This window comes from Typopeltis vanoorti, chromosome 6 (genome assembly GCF_054136105.1).
Source record: "Typopeltis vanoorti isolate ZY-2024b chromosome 6, IOZ_Tvanoo_1.0, whole genome shotgun sequence".
Taxonomy (NCBI): domain Eukaryota; kingdom Metazoa; phylum Arthropoda; class Arachnida; order Uropygi; family Thelyphonidae; genus Typopeltis; species Typopeltis vanoorti.
Window position 1 is genome coordinate 95010644 of NC_143554.1, and position 23091 is coordinate 95033734.

The window sequence follows — 23091 nt, forward strand, 5'->3', positions numbered from 1 at the left end:
GTGTCATGCTACGTTGATTTTAATGAAATATGCAGTCATTCCTGGAATAGTTGTATCTGATATAGTTGTAGATTAGATTAGTCGCCAAATTCTTTTCATGCACCGACTTCACTTTCCGAATGTCACTTGTAACTTTTCTGTCTTGCACTTTATATATTTAGATTTTGCATAGATAGGTCGCCACCTAACAATTTGGTACTTAAATTAGAATCTATTGGTTTGGGTTTGAATAATAGATGAGTAATCTGAAAAGGGATGTTTGAAGCGCCAGAAAGGGTGTTTTTTTGAGTTGCGCCTTAAACACACTTAAATTCTCTGCAGACACCACACTCTCAGGCAAGGCATTCTAATCATTCACAACTCTGCATGCAAAAAACCTGCTTCTCACTCCCCTGCTTACACCCTCCTTATACAGCTTCCAAGGGTGACCTCTGGTTCTTCCCCGATTTCCCACTGTTATATAGCGTGGAATCTTGAAGAAGTCATTATTCTATATTTTATCTTATAATCCTGTATAAATTAAACCAACGAGTGCAGTTTTTTTTGCATTTTTTTAAAAACTTTCTTAATGTGTTATGCTGTTCAATCTGTATTTTACAAATTAAAGGGATCCGAACACAGGGATTTCTGATAATTATGAGATTGTGTATTTATATAGATGACGCCTTCGTCGTAAATGGCGTATTTCAGTGTTATGATCATTAAACATGGTGATTTGAACTTTTATTTGTAATTAATTTGGATTGCTGCTGTTTATTCTTTGATTTTATTAGAGCAGAACGTAAAAGAAAAGAATTACAGCATTTGTCTATGAATTCGCGAGAATTAGAACAACCTTCTTGTGCAGCAGAAGCGGCAAGGTGAGTTTTATCAGGTGATGTGAGAAGTTTCAACTGCTGACTCAGTGTGAACGTGTTGGGAGATTTCTTAACTTTCGTGGAAAGACCGATTCATTAAACCGGCTCTTTTAACCTACACTAATTATTATACCAAATACATTATGTGAGTGTAATAAGCACTGTGTATATTTGGACTGACTTAGATACAGAAATATACCAAAGTGCTATCACATAGCTAAATGCAATATTTTATGTGTAAATGACAGTATAATGGTAGTAATAAGGTCCTAGATTCTTCCCCTGAGAATTTCAAGATTTCATATGCAATAATACCAGTATAATTAAACAATTTCATGTATATATCACATGGTTGGGCAAGTATTAATATTTTATGGCCATTTGTTATTTCTTAACTATAGCACTCATATTCAAAGAAATCACAGTGGTGTTTTTGTTTGAAAAGTTGAAAATTTCAGACCATCTATTTACATCATTTTGGACATTTGTTATTTATTTAGACTTCTAAAAATTGAATATATGTAAGAATTATTCACATATTCTCTAGAAGCAAATTATTATTATCATCATCCTTATTATATGGGATTCTCCATGAAGTCTTTGGACTCCATTTTTGTCACATGGGACATTGGCATTTACATGCTTCTCATCAGTCATGCAATACCTTTTACACCTCTTCTTAAATGCATTCACTGGCAAAACACAACCACCTTTGGCAACCCATTTTATCCATTCATCACCCTCCAAGCAAAAAATCTAGCCCTAACATCCCTGTTAACCACACTCACAGAATTTCCATTTGCGAATCCTTTCCCCCCCCTCCTTCCAGCAATATACCAAAAAAAAAGTCATCATGTCTATTCCATAAAACTCCTTTGATAACTTATGTACTTCTATCATATCTTTTCTCTTATGCCTCTCAGTAGTTTTAGAGCCTGCAGACTTTCAGTGTAATATATGTAATTGTATTATATGTAATATATGTACCTTCATAGGGAATAGACCTGCCATAGTCTTTGTCACTCACTTCTGGATCCTCTCCATTACTTCAACACCAAGGAATCCAAGTGACAGATCTATGTGCAGTTGTCCAGATGTGGTCATATTAATCTCCTATAAATGGAAACAATCTCCTTATTCCCTACTTGTCAGTGTGTTTTTCTAAGAATTATGTAATTTGATGAGCAGTTTTTTTTTTTTTTGTCACCTTTGCAATATGCCCTCTAAACTTCAACACCTTATCCACTTCCTTTAAGTTTCTGGCCTCGTCAACTTCCTGCAATTCAGTTCCATCAGTGTAGTTCACAACATGTGACCGTTTCCTTTAAAAGTTTATTATGTTACCCTTGGCCATTTTAAACTGGCATCCATTTACCTTTGCACATGCTGCCACTCTATTCAAGTCATCCTGTAGAATCTCTATATCACCTTCATTGACTATCACTTTTTCCAGTTTTCCATCATTGGAAAACTACTGAATATTTCCTATCCAAATAATTTCTTATATCATTAATGTACAAATTAAACAACAGTCACCTGTCTTTTCCTTAGCTCAACTTCTCCATAAACTGCTCTTTGACATCTGTCCATCAGCCACCCTCTAATCCAAATTCTTCATGTCTCCATTTTCATTTGTTTCAGTTTATTTAACAGAGTTACATGTGGAATGCTGTCAGGTGCCTTTGTTAAGTCCAGTAGGATCACCGAGTAGGCATTTCATTTATCCAACTGTATTATTTAAAGCGTGTAAATTACAAAGGAGACCTATCCTTCACTAAACCATGTTTAATATGGTTTAGTGATGGATGGATGGACAGGAATATAAAGTATCATATTTCTGTCCACCTATCATGAATTCTCTCTTTTACCAATTTCTCCAATATCATAGCAACCACTCCCGATATACAGATTGACCTATAATATGCTACTTCTTCTCTCTGGAGCTTCTTCATGCAATGAAATTATTTGGCCCCTTTTCCACTCCATTGGAACCTTCCCAGAACTGGCTTAAATTAAATAGCTTGGTCAGAGTAAGTGCTAATTAACTTGCACATTCTCATAATACATTAAGATCACTTCTATTTCTTCAGCCACTATTGTCACATCTGGCATTGCAACATCACTTAAATTGTACATCCTTTGAAATGATCACTCAGTAACTCAACTGCTTGATTTATTTCTGCTGCCTCTCTACCATAAGCACTTTTTAAATTCATCCTTCCATATTCATTCTTCCTTTTATTTGCCACATAATGAAAGAACTCTAGGATTTCTTTTGTCCTCATCAGCCAGCTTTTTCTCAATTAGCCTTGGCCTTCCTTACATTCCCGTCTGTACCTTTATTGCTCAAGAACATTCCGATCACTTTTTCTTTATACTCCTGCCATACCCTTTTTCTTTGTCTGAAACTCCTACTTAATGATAGTATTCATCCATCTAGCTCCTACCTGATTTATTCTACTGATTCTTATATTGCTTTCTTCAAACACTCCTGGAACACCTCTCATGCTCCACCGCTACTACCTTTTCTCGGATGTGAACTGTAGACTAAAATACACAAAGATTATTGAAGTAAAAATGAAAGAGTTTGAGAACAGGAATCAAACCTTGGAGATTCAGTGACAAACTCTGAAGAAAACATTGATTGATTCTGCCAGAGAGGCATGTGGTGAGGTTGTCTGCAAGGATAAAAAAATCAGAACTCCCTGGTGGACACAGGAAGTTAAAGAGGCAGTGAAGGAAAAGAAGAAAGCATATCAAAAGTTCCTGTCAAATAAATCAGCTTGTGCTCTTAGAGAATATAGAGACAAATGCAAGAATGCTAAACACTGTGTAAAACTAGCTAAACAAAAGTCATGGGAGGACTTTGGCAAGAATATAGAAAATAAATATCAAGAAGGTGGCAAAATATTCTGGAGGTTGTTGAAGAAGCTTAAGAATGGAGGAAAGAGTGCTGTAAAAGAAGTTAGAGATGATAAAGTGACGTGAAAATGGAAGAAAAAGATATCCTTGAAGTATGGAGTAATTACTTTGAATTACTTGCTAAATGAAACAAGCAGTGATGACAGCACAGTGGTAAAAAACACTGACCAGGCATGCAGTCAGGAATACATATCCATACTTGAGGTAGAAAAAGCTATCAAAGGCTTGAAATGTGGAAAGGCAGCAGGAGTAGATGATATTCGACCAGAAATGCTGAAGTATGGTGGTATAAGAGTCTTACAGTGGCTGCACTGCATAGTTCAGAAAGCCTGGACAGAGGGACGAATTCCCGATGATTGGAGTAAAGCTCTCATAGTACCCATATATAAAAAGGGAAATAAAACTGAATGTGAGAATTACAGAGGTATTTCCCTACTGAGTGTTCCTGGCAAGATCTATGCATGTATACTTGAGAAACAGTTGAGAAGAATTGTGGAAGAAAAGCTTGGTGAAGAACAAGCTGGAATTCAGGCCAAATAGAGGCTATCAGGATCAGATCTTCACTTTACGACAAATAGTGGAGAAATCATGGGAATATAACAAAGATCTGTATTTAAGTTTTGTCGATTTGGAAAAGGCATACGACAAGGTGCCAAGAGAGAGAAGCTATTCAATACGCTACAATTATATGGTGTCAATGGGGCATTATATCAAGCAATACTTAAGTCTTTATTTGAGTTGTAAGTCAGCAGTTAGAATTGAAGGAAGTACAGGAAGATGGTTTAATGTTAAATCTGGTGTGAGACAAGGATGTACATTATACCCTCTGTTATTCATTATCTATATGGATCACATTATGAAGGAAAGTGGTATTAAACATGATATCAAAATTGGAGATGTTAATGTCAGCTCTTTGCTTTATGCGGATGATGTTATACTTCTAAATAAATCTGCTACAAGTCTGCAAGATTCTGTGACTAAATTCAATATCTGTTGTAATAGATATGGTATGAAGGTCAGCAATAAAAAGACAAAGACAATGAAAATAGGCAGAATCATTGAAAATGTCAACTGTGTTGTGAATGGAGAACCTGTGGAACAAGTAAAACATTTCAGCTACTTAAGCACGATTTTTACTGAAGATGGTAAATTAAATATAGAAATAGACAACAGAATCAGCAAAGCTGGTATGGTGGGAAGTCAATTGAATAAATTCATATGGAATATGAGAGAAATTAGTCAATTAGCTGTATACAAGACAGTGTTCAAACCAGTTTTAACGTATCGATCTGAGAGCTGGGTCAGAAGTATAACACTTGACCAAAGACTAGAGACCGCAGATATGAGAGTCCTGAGAAAGATTATAGGTGTGAACAGATGGCATCAATGACGATATCATATTAAAAACGAGGATATTAGGAAAGAACTTGACATTGTCAGCATCCTGGAATGCGTTAGCAGAGCTAATCTCAGGTGGTACGGTCACTTAAACAGAATGGGTGAAGAAAGATTAGCAAAATGACTCAATGGAAGACCAAGATATAGGTGGATTGATACTGTACAATGTGCTTTAGACGATAGAAATATAAGATCTGATAATGATAATATTGGTGTCTTGACAAGTAATAGATTGATTCGGAGGAAAATTGTAGATAGGAAGTTAGTAATGATGTAATTTTTTTTCATGTAGTACTATCATATCCTGTACACCCCTTGTTGAGGGTACATGGCAGGAATTTGATGATGATACCACTGCTGATAGCCAACTCCTCAGCTTGTCATAATCACCTTTGTATTTCCACATATATTCCTACTAATGGGAAGTTCTGTACATCTGGCAGTTTTACCAGGTCCAGACTATATGATTGCTTTCCCCACATGGAGGCAGCATAGCTCGATTGGTGTTATACTGTTAAATTTTCTGTTGCTCTGACAGGATCCATCATTCGTGAACGTCATGACCCCTCCATTGTATGCTTCTCAGATAATTATCTCTTGGCAGCTGTATAAATTCCATTTCCTTTTCTTCCCTTCCAGTGATCATTTCTTCTCCCATTGTCCTACTAGTTAAAATCACTATTAAGATTATTAATATGTAAGGTTAATGCACAGTATATGAATAGTAGACATCAAATAATAAGTTTGTTACAAATAAATACTTGTATGATGATAATTCTATAATTATCACAGTATGAAAGAAATAGATTGATCGTATTTTTAGTTCAGAGATGGGCTGTTGCTACACATGGACTTAATGACAGGTTTTTAAAATAGTACTTCCTAACTTGATGTAACATTTTGCCCACCATATTGTATTGTCCTGTTCTTAAAAGGTGGGGAGGGGAGAACTTTCTCAATATCAAAAATGAACTCTAAATACTAGCATGTTGGAGGAATGTCTACCTTCCAAGCCATGTGTGTCAATATGGCCATCAATGTATCTTAGCAAAATAGAAATTTTAATCATAGAATTTTAAGGAGCTTTTTTTTACGTTGTTTCTTGAAAAAATTGGCCAGTCTTAGATTCATTCTCTGCAAGTTATCATCTTTCTTTCAAAAGACCATGAAGTAGCCATTAGTACCCTTAGCCTTGGCCACAACTTTGTGATAACACTTCTTCAGATATTTCTAACCACATAGTTGGTATAGCTAACATCCTTATGTGGGCTTTATCTGATAAAAGAATTCTTAACAGCCAGCTTTCTGCTGTTTATCATTTATTATTATTATTATTATCTTTTATTACTTTAAATTAAAGTGAAGAAAATATTATTATCATCATCTGACCCCCATGGAGTCAGACTCATCTTGGGAGACAAACAGTGTTCATCCAACCATGCCTTAAACTGGTTCAATGTGTCTCCATTCATGACATACTCAGGCAATGCATTCCACTCACCAGCCACTGTCCATTCAAAGAACCTTTACCTCACTCCTCTGCTCACACTGTTCTTATACAATTTCCAGCAGTGGCCTCTTGTTCTACACCTCTCTCCCATTCTATGAAAAATCTCCTCTATGTCAGTCTGATAACAACCCCCTGACTAGTTTATATGTCTCAATCATATTCCCCTCCTCCACCTATTCATGAGGCTTTGCAATTTACATTCTCTCAATCTGTCTTTGTACTCCACATTCCAAAGACCACTGACCACCTTTGTAAATCTTCTCTGGACCCTGTCCAACATATTCTTGCCACCATAAAAACCTGGCGACCAAATCTGTGCACAGTAATCCATATGAGGTCTGATCAAAGCCTCATACAATGGCATCATATCCTCTATTTCTGCATGTCAGGGTCCTCTGATCATTGCCATTATTCAGTGTGAAGTCTTCACAACTTGTGCAATGTGGTCCCTGAATTTCAGGTCCTTGTCCACCATCACTCATAGATCTTTCATCTCCTCATCTCCTTTAAAGTTTCCCCCACCAAGTGTGTACTTTGCTTGCAAAATCTCAAAAGTTGACACTTTGCAACATTGAATTGACAGTTCCACTTACCTGCACATAACATCTACTTGACTCTGCATCACTTCTTTTTTGCATAATCTAATTTTGCATCATCTGCAAACAGCTGTATATCACTAGTTATACCATTCCAATATTATTAACATGCAAATTGAATAACAGTGGTCCCAAAACTGACCCCTGTAATACAGCATTACTGACCTTCCTCTTTTTGGGAGGAAGGTCACTTTTATAATGATACACATATATAAAAAAAGTCATTACAAGAATATAAAATGAATGTTTTGTTTAGAGAATACTTCAGTAATACTTTTAGTATATGACCTAACAAACTCCCAGTTAACAAAGTTACCTTATTTTTCTACTGAATTAACAACAAGAAAAAAAAACAACACTATAACTTTTTTTTTGTTCCCCCCCCCCCCCCCAACCATATATACTAATTACCAAAAATCCTATACTTAATAACTCTCTGACTCATTGGTGCTACTGATCTCTCCTCCTACAGATTAACTAAACAATTAGCAAAATCTTTAACATCCCTTACTCTCTTCTCACATAAAAAAAAATTCTACCTATTTCAAATCTGATCTAAATTTTAATTTAAGTACTTATATCGTGGTTAGTTTTAACATGACTTTCTTCAGCCAGTTATCAGTATTCTCATATCTGGCTGCTTATCATTAATTAAAAATCCCCCCCCCCCCCAGTGACATTACTGATATCTACAATTTTGTCATCCATACTTGTTGCTATAAAATACACAAAGAGATAGCGGGTGGCCATTAGTTGAGCTACATTGATGACATGGTCTCTATTTGGCCACATAGGTCTGATACATCATATTCACTTCTACATCTCACAGCCAGCAGTCTCAGATCTAGTTTACTATAGAAAGAAACTAGATAAATAAATAGTTGGACATTTTTAGACAATCATATATTCTTCAGTACAGTTTATTTCACAAACTAATGAAGGCAAATATATTAAAAAACTTTTTCACTCCCCCCCCCCCCCAATCACCAACATGGTATTATAAAAACTTGTTAATAGTGCCATCAATTTCTTTTCTAACCAGGCTATCCTCACTGCTGAAATTCACTCAATTTCTTCAGTACAGAAATGAAACAGCATAATATCTAAATAACAGAAAGATTCTAAAAAAGCACCAAATCAGTAAGGTAACAAAATGGTCAACAAATTCCTAAATGCAAAAAAAAAACAAACATTTTTTTGGAATTGAATTGGGATTGAAAAAGTATTATCCTGCCTTAAAGGAAATGAATGCAGACTGTTACATTTATTTAAGTTTGGATAGCTGAGTAATGTTTTACAAGTCTCCTTATAAAGACATTCCATAAGAAATATGCTCTTGTGTAGGATTTTAACCTTATTACAGAGGACTATTTAGCAGAGATGGCATATTCAGCAAGATAAGATTGTTCATGCTCTTGATACTTGATGTAATACTTATGTTCTTCTTGATGGATAAAGACATATCCTCCAAATTGTCCATAAGACAAACCACATTAGCAATAAATCTAGAAGATTGAAGACTCCTGGAAAAGTAAGTGGAGGAAGCATATCTTTTGGTGATGATAGAAAGGTGATTTTTCTGATAGGACAAAATATCACAGAAACGTTGAGAAGCTTTAAAAACTTTTTGCAGTATGTTCTGGTATTCCCTTCATATAAAGCAGTAGGATATGAATAATTTCTTTTTTGAGCAGAAGATGCAGGGATTCTATAGCTGTTGAAAGTTTTGTTAATGAAGATTTCACCAGAATCACAAGAAAGTTGACTTAATGTGATGCAGTTCTTTATCTAGTATGTCATTATTGTTATAAAGTATGGGCATGATATGCCAAGGTCTTAATAGTCCCATTTTGACTAGTATGATGCAATTCTGCATGAATGTAGTAGTCGGTGTGAGTTTTCTTCTGAAATACTGAAAATTGTAGACATTGCCATCAGTTTGAATTAGCATATCCAAAAAGGCAATTTGATTGATTTCTTCTCTTCCTAAAGTGAACTGAATTCTGGAATGAAGTGCATTTATTTGGGATACAAAATGTTCTAAAACAGGAGAAGAACCTTTCCAAGCTTCAAAAATGTCTACAAGCATAGGTCTGCAAGAAATATTGTTGAGAGGTCATTCAAATTGTTCTATACAGTAGTTAGCAAGTGTGGAAGAAAGAGGCATTCCCATTGCCGTTCCTTTAACCTGTTGGTATAATTTATTTTGAAACATTCAGAGTGGATAACAAAATCAAAACGTTGGACTATATGAGGTTGAAAATTATGCTTGAGCAATTCATTGGCGCATCTGACAAAGGGATATTAGTGAAAAGTGACACAGTATCTAAGCTGATCATAACATCAGAGGGGTTCAAACAAAGATCATAAATTTTGTTTTTAAAGTCCAAAGTGTTCTTAATACAAGTAGAAGATTTTCCTGCGGAAGTGGAAAGTAAATTACAAAAAATTTAGATAACAGTTAGCCAACCAATACAATCATCCAGCGACCTTAACAGTCTTCCTGAGATCCACAAACCCATTGTTTCAGTGATGTAAATTGGTTTCCTGATGGAGTATTCAGAATTTCTGTGATCATAGATTAGACATAAACTAATAAGGGGGTGGGTGTGAGAAGAGAATACTAATGGCAAACACTTGTCAAAATTGCTACTGAAAAGCTGAATATCAAACGGGCATTTCAGAATATTCCATTTATTATTTTTCTTTGAAGTACATGTTTGTTAATCTGAATTGCTAATAATTTTTATTTATTTTAGTATTCCACATCTAAATTGATCCCGTGTTCTGCTTGCATAATAATGTCATTCTCTGTGATCTTCTTCTGGTCTGACATGTTGTTTTTTGGTAAGCCACCTGAAGGGAATAGATAATGTGTATAGATATTTCAGGTGCTTGGAGTTGAACATCACTTGTCATCATGTTTTTGCCTGTTCACTTTCTACGATCAAACTCAGTTCAGTAAAAATTAATACTATTTGAAAATTTCACAGAATAATTGACTATGCTGACATTTGGAAATAATTGAAAGAGTTTAATTATTATCCCCCTCCCACAAAGTCATTTTGAAACCTCATCCACTTTTGAACATGAGAGTGGATGAAAAGATGACTGGCTGGTTGGAGTAAGGCTAAGAAAAATCGAAAGATCATTCTAGGGTTTCTAATTGTGCAGAAAGAGAGAGATTTATTTACTACCAAAACATTTCAGTGCTAATGATAGATACTGTATTTATTCGAATATTACTCGCACTTGATTTTACTTTACGAAAAATGAAATTAAAAGTTTCACATATACCTCATACACACACACGGAAACTTTTCCATGTGCGAGGTATTTAACATCGGGATGATAGTCACTACTTCGCTGAAGTAAATAACATACACTCCCCTATAGCCACTATACTGCAGGCACAAGAAAAACAAGTAGTCAACAAATAGTGCAAGTAGAGACAACTGGGATAAAAACGGCGCTAATTAATGAATCACATGTTCCCCCACCTTCCCACTGAAGCTATTCTGTATAGACTCAAGCATAACTGCATGTTGTACCACCAAACACAGCATCTAACTAAAAACTATTGTCCAAACATTTGTCCAAATTTTCAATCACATGATATGTGTTTGTTCGATTGCATTTGAAATTTCTGATGTCATTAAGTCAGATCATAAACGCTAACTTCGAATAAAATTTATACAGGCGAATTGAAGCTAACATACCATTTAATGTGTGAGTCCACCCACTAGCCTGATGTGGAAGCTGCACTGAAACAAGCAGCAATAAAATTCAACCAAAGGGTTGAAACTTTGTGTCAGTTGAGCCTGCCCACGCAACATGGAAGCGGTACACAAATGGTAATGAGAAGTCCCATCGGGACGATAAATGGGCAAAACACCACCCTGACCTGAATGTGTTAAAACTAAGAAATATATAGTGAATGTTATGGCAGTTTCAGATATTTTGGAATTTAGTTGAAGAAAATGAGCATTTTTACACAACAGTTGTTGGCTTTGTCGTTGATTTGCACAATCTTTTGCTAATACCTCACCGGTGATATGCACGTCTTCATGGCTGATCTGTCTCTACCGACCTACCGTTGCACTCCATTTTGCTCTCTGCTTTCACTTCTCATTAGTCATTCATGAGGGATTGTTCATTACATATCTCAAGTCTTATAAATTACTGGTAATTTTTGCTTGAAATAATGGGAGAGAAGATGACCCTGTTTGGGTAGATGACTTTGACAATGCACACAAGGAAGCCATTCTCGATGCCAGAAGTAGCAATAGTGAATAGGAGATTCTTGGTAAGTTATACTCATTTTCAGTTTTTTCCTGAAAACTTTGGTTTCCGAAAATTAACACACCACGATTTTTTAACTTTAATTTTGGAGAAAAAAGTGCGAGTTATATTCGAGTAAATACAGTAATTTTTTATAATTCATATTTTAATATACTTTATTATTTCTAAAAAAAAAAATTGTTATAAGTATGCAACGTATAAGCTTATCTACAGAATGATAGATGATTCCAATAGAAATCCATTAGACAGTACACATTACAAAAGATGAGATTGAAAAATATATTATATTGGTAACTAGAATGGAGGATCTCATGCTGGAATGAAAACAGGAGATCATAAGCCAGGTAGAAAGATGAAATTGTGGTGGGGGATTGCATTTTGATCCATTAGAGAAGAAAATCAGAACATATACTGGGAAGTCTTGTGGGAGATTAAATTAAAGATGCCAAGAAATTATGTTTTTGTTTAATCTTTTATTCATGTGTAAGCAAACAAAGTTTGTGTATGGAGTATCTTCATGACTAGGCTACTTGTATATAGAGGCTAATAACTTCACATAAATTGCCTTAGCATCTCATAATGCTATACATCAGGGCTATCCAACCTTAGGTAATCCGAGGGCCATATTAGAAAAAAAAATTTATTTGAGGGCTGCATCACAATATGCCAAATCTAGTAATTTGGTGAGCAGCAGCGACACAACCTCGATAGCTGAACAAACGAACAACACTAATCGTGTGCTCATGTTCCTCATGCACGCCTGGAGCATGTGCATTGGAACAAAACAGTGTAAGAAAGCTTCTTTGACATATCTAATATTTGAAAAACACATGGGTATATAGTGATCTAAAAACACCAAATAAAATTACCAACATCGAGATTATCGATTAGTGATAAAATTAAAATATCTAATACGAATTCGATTCAGATTGTTATTTTATTTTTTCGTTCGTAAAAATCAAAACTCACATGTGGGCCGCACAAAATCGCACTGCAGGCCGCATGCAACCCACAGGCAGTGCTTTGGACAGCCCTGCTATACATTATGGGAAGAGTCACTACCCAAACTGGTTTCAACATTTATTGAGGTACCATCAGTGGGTGCTAGACCCAGAAAAGGTACAAAGGCTGTAGTAATGCAGGAGTCTTTTTCCCCTTATATAAGTAGTGAAAAGGTGTAGCAGATTATTATGATACTCTGGATTAGAGCAAATTGTTGAAAGTTTTTTTTTCACTCAGTTATAAATTAAGTCAAAGATGCCAAGAAATTATATTTTTGTTTAATTCAGTATCCCAGTGCAAGCAAACAAAGTTTGTGTGTGGAGTATCCCCATGAGTAGGCTACTTGGATACAGAGGCTAATAACATCACAGTAATTGCCTTAGTATCTCATAATTCAAAGCATGCATTATTTCAGTTATGTATAATGCTATTCCAGACCAGTTTCGACCTTTATTGAGGTCTCATGAACAGGAGCCAGAAGAGATACCAATCATGATGTGTGTGCTTTGCATTATGGGATACCAAGGCAATTAATGTGAAGTTATTAGCCTCTATATGCCAGTAGCCTAGTTGTGAAGATATTTCATGCACATACTTTCTTTGCATACACTTGAATAAAGGATTAAACAAGAATACAATTTTTTGGCATTTTAATTTGATTTATAACCAAGAGAGAAAAAAAAAAAAAAAATTAGAGATATATCAGTTAGTTTTTTAATTTTAAATACAGATTTGTACACATTTTGCTTTTTCATGTCCAGTCGATAACATGCACAGATCTGCTGGTGTATATACATAATTTTTATAGACACAATAGGTCATGACTAACCCATGATATTATTATCAATTTTCTGCTAAGAAACATAATACTATCTAGATGACAATTGTATGAACCCCACAAATTACTCAAATTCATGTTTATAGATCCACATATACCAAATGCTTTGAAGTTTTTATTTATTTAAAAGATGAGCCATATAAACTCAAGGAGCTGTACTAGCCCATCCAAGCATGCTTTAACAAACATCCATGCCTACAGTCTGATGTTTTATGTTGATAAATGGAAAACCAGAGCAGGTAGATATAATCAACCTTATTGCCACAGTCTGATATGACAGGCAACTTCAATGGAGTGGTGAACAAACAGAAAGTGAACCATATATCGACTGATTACTATTATATCTAAATTGATACACCCACGAATTTCATTACCTATTTATAGGATGACTTGTGAATATTCACTTTAGCTTATCTTCTTCCTCTCCTTATTATTATTATTATTATCCCAAGACCTCATGGAGTCAGAGACTTATCTAGGAGGTTCCTTTTGTCATATACACAACTCATCATACTGCTCCTTAAACACATTCAAATTTTCTGCAGACACAACTCTCTCAGGCAGTGCATTCCAATCATTCATAACTCTCCATGCAAAAAACGTACTTCTCACTCCCCCTGCTCATACCGTCCTTATGTAGCTTCCAGGGATGACCTCTTGTTCTCCCCTAATCTCACATCATTTTATGAAACAGCTCTTCAACATTAATCCAATAATAACCCTTTACTACTTGTACATCTCTGTCATATTGTCCTTCTTCCTCCTGTCCACTAGATTCTGCAAATTGCATCATCTCAGCCTTTCTTCATATTCAGTATTCCAGAAATCAGAAACTATTTTGGTCAATTGCCTCTGGATCCTCTCCAACATTTCTTCATTCTTTTGAAAACCAGGTGACCGAATTTGCACACAGTAGTCCATATGTGGCCTAATCAAAGCCTTATACAATGGAACCAGAATCTCCTTACGTCTGCAAGTCATTGTCCTCCGCATCATTTCCAAAATTCATTGTGTTGTCCTCACAATTTTGGCAGTATGTCCTTTAAATTTCAGATCCTTATCCACTATCATTCCAAGATCTTTTATTTCCTTCACCTCCAACAGTATATCCCCAGTAAATTCTACATCCCGTCTTGGCTTTCCAAATTTGAAATCCTTACATTTTGCAACATTGAACTGGCATCCCCACTCCCGTGCCCATTCACTCAGTCTATTCAAGTCTTCTTGTAAGGCCACAAATCTTCTCTACTCCTCATAGTTCATCTCAACTTTGCACCATCTGCAAAGAACTGAATATCCCCATTCAAGTCTTGCCCAATATCATTAACATACAGGGATCTGTATGTTAATGATATTGGCACACCACTAGTGATTTTCCTTTTCTGGGATATTGCCCCCCCATGCACAACTTGTTGATACCTATCAGACAGCTAATCTTCAATTTAATGCACTAGTCTAATATCCAACTCCCATCTGCTCTCATTTGACTATCAACTTGTCATGTGGTAATCTTTTGAAAACCTTTGCAAAGTCTACTACTGTGTATCCATCTCCTACATCTGATGCTACCGTCACCTTATTGTAATAAGTAAGTAGATTACTAAAACATGAATTCCCTTTAGCAAATCCATGCTGTCCATCAAAGATAATACTGCTGTTGTCAACCCAATTCCGGATCCTGATTCTCACCAGTCGTTCCAACACTCTAACCACAACACCTGACACTTAGAGTGGTGTATAATTTGATGCTTGACTTCCCTCATCTCCTTTATGAAGCAGTACAATCTTGCCTTGCTTCCGCTCCTTTGGAACTTTAACCAATGTAAGACTCATTAAACAAATATGTCAAGGCAGATGTCAATTCCCTGACACGTTCCTTCAAAATACGTGGTGATGTATCATCAAGTCCCACAGACTTATTAATATCAAGTTTGCATAATTCCCTATATTAGCTTAATTCTCTTCCTCACTCACAGTCGATCTCTCTCTCTCTTCATCATCCACTGCTCTCAAACTCTCCATGATGTCACATTCATAAGGATAAGACCTTTATGAACTACTCATTAAATCACAACTATATCCTTCACAGCAGGTGTCCTTATACCATTTTCTCCAGTCAGTGCCATTCTACCATAATCGTACTTAATTTTTGATTAAATTTCGAACGATCTCCCTGTTATTTTTTATTTTATTTTTTATTTTTTGCTTCATTAGCTAACTGCTGCTCATACTGAACTTTTGCTTCCCTTACCAACTGAGTCACTCTTCTTACCTGTTCTTTGTATTCCTCATGGAATCGATTATTACCACTCCTTTTATATTGCCTCCATAATGTCTTTTTTTCTGTGTATTGCATGCTTAATCTCTTCATTCATTCATTTCACACCTACCTTATTTAATCTTCTAACTTTATTGCTTTTACTAGATAGTTCTTGAATATCATCCAAACAGCATTAATCTCATTTCTACCCAACTCCTTATTCCATGCTACAACTCCAAGCTGTCTCCTGAGTTTCTCATAATTGCCATCCTTCTAGTTTCACATATACCTTTTCCTCACAGAAGTCCTCACATGGCTGGCAACCACCCAGGTAATCACTTCATGGTCACACTCACTAACTGAAGGGACACCTCATTTATAATAACATTCTCTGATGATGTGATCCAGTCCAAGACCCTCAATCCTTGTGTCTTCTGTTACATACTGCCTGAGGTAGTTGTCTCTCATAAACTCAAGAAACTCGTTTTCTTTCTTCCAGTTGCCGCCTTATCATCCGAACTAACTGAAGGGACACTTTATTTATAATAACATTCTCTAATGATGTTATTATAAATTACATACTGCCTGTATTGTCATAATTAAAATCTCCCTTTTCCCCTTTTGCTTGGGTAATTTGCTTATACATTACCAGGTCTATAGCAATATCTAGCAAGGTATTTCATTTTATTCACCCCTATCTCATGCCATACTACCTCAAATCCATTACCACTATTTCCCCCTTGCATCTCTACCTTGCATGGACATAACTCTTTTTCTATCATCAATAACACTCCACCTCCCTTTTTTACCTTTTCTATTTTCACAAAATACATCATACCGTTCCATCTCTATTCCTTTCAGGATGTCATCCTCATCCAACTATGTCTCACTCATGCTAACTATTTTTGGGTGAACAAACTCAATCAATGTAACCATTTCCCTTGTTTCTGATACTTCTAGCATTTGTATACAAACATAACAGCTCATTCCTGGATCTATAACAAGCTTCACTGATACCACTTATTAGATGTGACTTCTCCATACTTTCCTCAAGCCATTTCTTTTTCTTCTTACTCATCCCAGGACTCTCTTCAAATTCAACTGTTTTCTCTATATCCCAGGTCATCCACTTCCCTTTTTGTCTTTTGTCTACACACACACACATCCTCTTGTAGTATCAACCTTTCTCATACTCAGTTCTCCTTGTTCTCTCATTCTCCACACTCATGCTACCCACTTCTTCATTCATCCACTTCAATCTCTCCTTCCTTACAAACCATTCAAATACAGTCCATCACCACTTGTATACAATTCAGTTCTTTCTTCAAATTCATTTTGCATATTTCTGCTAACATATTAATAATTCTTGCTCCCTGCCTCATCTCATCACTGTCATACCAGGGAAACACAGACTACCTTTCCTACCGCATTATAATCTTTTATCCTTCTCAACAACCTCCTGATATCTAATCTTGCATTCTCCTTGTACTCATTCAAGTCTGTTTGTCCCTCTACCACTGCCAACTTCTTTGCTTGTTTAGTCCTCATATCCATATATTCTTTCATTATTTTATTTATTTTTTCCCCATACATATATGTCGTCACATAACAGTACAAGCATGTTCAACTCTAATAGTGAGACTTATACGTTGGCTCTTCATAATTATTATTTAAGGATATTACAGTGTAAAATATATATGAAGTAGAATTATTTAATCATTGCTTCAGATATTTCAACAAGGTCAAATTGCTATCATCAAGGAATAAAGTATAGGCTGATGTGTAATGAAGGTACTAGATTGGATAAGTAAAGGAGAAAATGAGCCTGAGTAGTGTCCCTAGTGGACTAGAGAAATGTTGAGTGTTTCTCAAATTTGACGCATCTTTATGCATCCAAAGTTGTTGTGGTGTGGGTGAATTTAATGTTGTTTGATAATTTCTTAAAACTGAAGCAGATTCCAGAAATAGTCTTTTATGTTATTAGTTGTTTAATAGAGACATGTGCATTAGACATACTATATATTTTTTGAATAACAGCTTCACACATGTAAGAGAAAACTAAATGTAATTTATTACTCCTATATTTCACTCAATATGTAACGAGCTTCTTTCAGGAAGAAGACTCATAATATTTAAATTGTGAATACAAGAAAGAGTCATATATCATGCATATAATATCATGTGTCTTGGTTGTAGCTGTCCAGTAGGAGGAAACATTATCAGATTTCAGAGAAGTGGGAATAGATGTGTAATTAATTAATTAAAAAATAATAAATAAATAAAAATGAAAGAAATTATAAACAATTAATAGCAATCATTTCCCAAAACTTTCTGTTAAAAAAAATAAAACTTACTCTGTTACTTAATTCCTTATATGCTTACATCAAGTTCACTTTTGAATGTGAATCCAACAACAATCTTCCCTTTTTGGATACTTTCATACATCATAATGCTGTTGGTAATATTGAATTTTCTGTTTACGGTGAGCTATCTTTTACAGGCAGATATATCCATGCATCTTGACGTCATCGTTCACAAAAAATAGGTATTATCAAAAGCCTTATACACTGAGAACACACAATTTGTTCTTCTAAGTCTCTTCTATCAGAAGAATTAAATAAAATAAAACATACTCTATTACTTAACAGATACTATGATACAGAAAATAGTTGATATTTATCATCCCTCCTCCAGACTGCAATCTGATGTTAAAAGGATCAAAGTACCATATCCTAAAGGAACATATGAACAAATAGCAAGGACCCTTTGCAGATATAATTTGTATGCCACTTTCAAACCAGTCTGGAAGTTGTCATCTTTCTTACCACCTATTAGTGATACCTATATCACCTTTATCCTTGCCTGGTGCTTATCAAATACCCTATTCTTGTCATCTTTGCTACTTTGGACAGACTATCCATTCTGCTACTATTAGAGTCAAAGAATATCAAGATTATATAAGATTTTTGGATTCTGAGGTTCAGGCCTTGCTTCTTATGCCATCAACACTAGACACAGAGATTACTGGAACCATACCAAGATGGTACACTACAGTAGGTTCAAATTTGATAGTCTATTTTTTGAATCATGTGAAGCCATATACCACTATCCTAATCTTAATCAGAAGACTGTATGCCTATTTCTAAGTTTTGGGAAGTGATTGCTGTTAATTGTTTATAATTTTTTATATTTTTATTTATGATTTTTAAATAAATTAATTGTAAATCGATTCCCACTTCACTGAACTCCCATTGTATTTCCTCCTACTGGAGAGCTGCGGCCGAGGCATGTGATATTATATGCATGCTGTATGATTTGTTCTTGTATTCAGAATTTAAATGTTGTTACCAGTTTTTCATCTTTTCCCTGAAAGAAACTCATGACATATTGAATGAAATATATGGTAATAATAAATTATATTTAGTTTTCTCTTATGTGTGTGAAGCCATTATTCAAAAAAATACGGTAAGCCTCTTTTGTGTTTATATTTGCTACTGTTAATAAATTCTGTATCTCTATTATGTATTTCTCAACCCTGTCTTGTCTTTGTTGTTCTTTACTTACTTAAAACTTCGTGAATGGTCGACTGTCTTAACTATTGACTGTTGCCATTATTTCTACTAGATCTTATGTTCTCACGCTCTATAGTTTAACAAATTTGTTTTGCAACTACGCCAGTTAGACTATGTATTGAGTGTGAGATTATAAGATTTTTAAATTAAAGACAAGACAGATATTGTTAGTATTCCCTGCTTATAGTAATCTTTACCTTTTAATTGGTCGTGGCTTGATTATTGATCACTTAAACTTTATCTTATGCGGATTCAAAATTTTCAGGACAGAATCACAATCATTGACAGAAAGCATTGACAGAATCAGTCCAATGTGTTGTTCACAAACCATTTAATTAAATCAAAAAGGAATATTTACACAGATTCACATTAACATATATGTACAATTGCATTACAGTTCTTTGTTATTTTCAATTCTTCTTAATTCAAACTTGGTTCTAATTTTCTTCCTTTAAAGCTAATTCACAATCTAGAATATTCTGCTAGTCACGTATACACAAACTAACAATAAAGCATACCTTGAGTAAGCTTAATTCAATATCAATTTATATTATCTTATTGTACCCATAAACAGACAAGACACACTTGATGTAATTCAGAATTATCACATAAGTACTTACAATTCTCGTTCAGCACTGCCTTTTACATGAATCTTTTTGCATGTAAGTGTTCCTTTTTGTCTTTCTTTCCTTCTGCAGGCTTGTTCTTGATTTCCCTTCAAATTTCTTCTTTGTCTGAGTTGTCGATTATTCCATGCCCTATAGGACCCTTAATATGTTGGCAATATGCAGCTTATTCCTTTCGATTCCCGACATCAGACCTCACATGGCGGCAAACCCTGTAGAAGATTCAGAAACCTATGATGCTTCTCTTTCAATTACTGACAGTGGACCCAGGTAAGAGTAAGTGAAAACCCCAAGATCAAATCTCACTCAACGTCTCACCTTATAAAGGCCTGGACTTCTGTTGTACACTTGCACATCTCTCGAAACTTCCATATATGGTCATGTCTGAACATGATGACGTCATACTTCGTGCATCTTTTGAAATTTGCCATATATAGACATGGGTTAATAGCATTACACAATGATGTCATGCAGCACATTATTTTCACAAAGGCACATAGTTAAGTTATTACAAATAATAAAAGATTATTACAGACAAAATTTGACATTTCTTTAAGTGCAATCTCCTTAGAAAAACATGGAAAAGCGAACATGATAAGTTACATATCGTGAAAAATTTTACACTACAATGGAGTAAGGTTAGATGAAGAGAATCACCCTGTCCTCCAAGTTTGGGATTGAGCATGGGATTATAAACCCATCCTGTTAAAAACTAACTGGTCATGAAACAGGTATCTAGTAATCTTGGTACTCGGTACTGGATGAACTTAAATGGATATTGACTTGAGCTTGGAATAATGGTTTCTGAATAGGATCATAGAGTTCAAGAAGCTTGTACAGAATTGGAGCATTTCAGGAACTTACACATGAATTATATATAAAATGGATATAGTAGCAATACAAGAGATGTTGGATGGGGAATGTAATCTGAAGAAAGACAGCCTTTTGCTATTTTATGGTGGAAATAACTCGGATAAAAACATGAATTTGGAATGGGTTTCATCATTAGGGGAAAAAAATTATGTTAATCTCTGATCAAATTTAAAGCTTTTAATGATAGAATAAGATAAGCAAGCTATGTGTACAAGCAAAATGTTTCAAGATAACTTTTATTAATATACATCCACAGAGATTGCAAAAGAATAAATAAAAGATGAATTCTATGAACTAATTGTCTGAAAAATTCCACAATAGGATATCATCATCCTGTTAGGAGATTTTAATGCAAAAATTGGAAAAGAAATATATAAAAAAATTATTTAAAGTCAAAGCCTTCATAAAAAGAGAAATAGGTGTTACAGGGTAGTCCATGAAAAAAAAAAAAAATTCAGCTTACACAAATGACCTGAGACTAAAACCTCAGCATTGCACTCAGTCTTACATTACAATGAAACATTGAGAAAACTAAATCTGATTTTGAAAGGGCCAAATGCCACAAATGTTCTAAACCTCCCTTTGTAATTCCAGTTGAAAATCTGTCCAACTTCTGCCCAATCACCTTTTTTTACAACTCTTACATCCAGATGGGTAATATTATAACATCACCCAAAGACAAGGCTGGCCTACTAGCATCATTCTGCTTTTTTCATTTCCAGTACTGATGACCATGGCAAACTATCTTCCAACTCATCTGAGAGCTACCTACTCCATGCCACTTCTCATTTTTTTGTCAGAATAATCCTGAATAACTTCGATACGAACAAGGTATTTGGTTCTGATAGCTTATTATCTTTAGTGCTAAAAACTTTCTCCAGAATTAACTCCTTTTCTATATTTTTCCATGCTGTAATGTGGATGCTCTCTTGCATCCACATTACAGCATGGAAAAAACACTTTAGTACATTCAAAAGAGGGAGATAAAAGTCAGCCAAAAAACTACCATATAATTGCTCTCAAACTGTGGAGATGGTCATCAACAGCCAACTTTTACACCACATGGAGGCCTATGCCCACCAGCCAATTAGTCACCAACATTATGAATTTTGTCACTCTTGATCCATAAATTCTAGCATTCATCACCTTTCTCTGGACTCAAACCATGGAAAGGTTTGGAGAAATTCACATGATCACTCTTGACATTTCTGAGGTGAGTCTGGCACACAGGTTTGTTCAGCAAACTACCATCCTCTGGTCTGACTTCATTTTGCAACTGGATTACTAGCTTCCTCTTTGGTTGCTCATTACTTGCCATGGTAGGTAATTTCCTCTCAGATTTTCCCACCAATTCAGTAGTACCTCAGGGCCATGTAATTTTACATCTCTTCCTCATGTACATAAATAACCTGCTGTCACTGACTTCAAATCCTATCCATTGCTGTACTGATCATAGTACACTCCACTCTTCTCAGTTTAACAAAACTCTTTAAGTATCCAGTCATTATATGCATCAAGATCTTCCATAAATAATGCCTTAAATTCTTACCTCCAGATTGTTTTTCAATGGACTGTGGATAACATTGTGAACTTCATTGCTACCAGTGACTTTGGTAGCAATGAAGAAATTGTGTATTATACACAATCCTGTATAATATCACCCCCCCACACACACAATCCTGTATAATATCACCCCCCCACACACGAAATCCATTACTTCCATTTACTTTTAAACATACCCAGATACTGAAACTTGATGAGATTTCTCTTCTTGGGCTGACCTATACTTCTAACCTTTCCCAGCACAAACATATTCCATCATAGCTTCTGCAGCTACCAAAAAACTACAGGGTGTCCCAAAATTCACGCAAGATTTAAATTTAGCACCATTTGTGCAGTAAGGTGTTGACAACGAGAAAAAAAAGATAGCATGACAGCTGACAGTTCAGGGGTATTAAAAATGGAGCGGTACACGAAAGAACAACGCATTTTCATTGTTGAGCAATATTTTAAAAATAATGAAGGTTTGGCAGCTACAGTTCGCAATTTTCGTACAAAATATGGTCGGAATAGTGATTTAACTTCCTCAACTGTGAAAAGATTAATTAAAAAATTCAAGGAAACTGGATCAATTAGTGATCTTATACACTCTGGCCGTCCTCCAACAAGTCGTTCAACAGAAAACATCGAAGCAGTTCGTGAGAGTGTTGCTAAGAGTCCAGGAACTTCAATTCGGCAACTTGGTCTTGAATTGGGCATTTCGAGAAGCTCTCTACAGCGTATTCTCACGAAAGATTTGCGTCTTTATACTTACAAAGTTCAATTGACTCAAGAA

General features: G+C 35.2%; 1 protein-coding gene across 1 annotated transcript in view; it reads left to right on the plus strand.

The window, feature by feature from the left end:
• Positions 1 to 685: 685 nt before the first annotated feature.
• The window catches only part of Ube3a (ubiquitin protein ligase E3A), a 253225-nt gene continuing 230819 nt past the window's right edge, over positions 686 to 23091 (plus strand). Inside the window, exon 1 of the mRNA XM_090394318.1 lies at positions 686 to 860. Within this exon, the coding sequence (XP_090250444.1) occupies positions 811 to 860 (50 nt within the window). The 5' untranslated portion in view covers positions 686 to 810. The remainder of the gene's footprint in view (positions 861 to 23091) is intronic.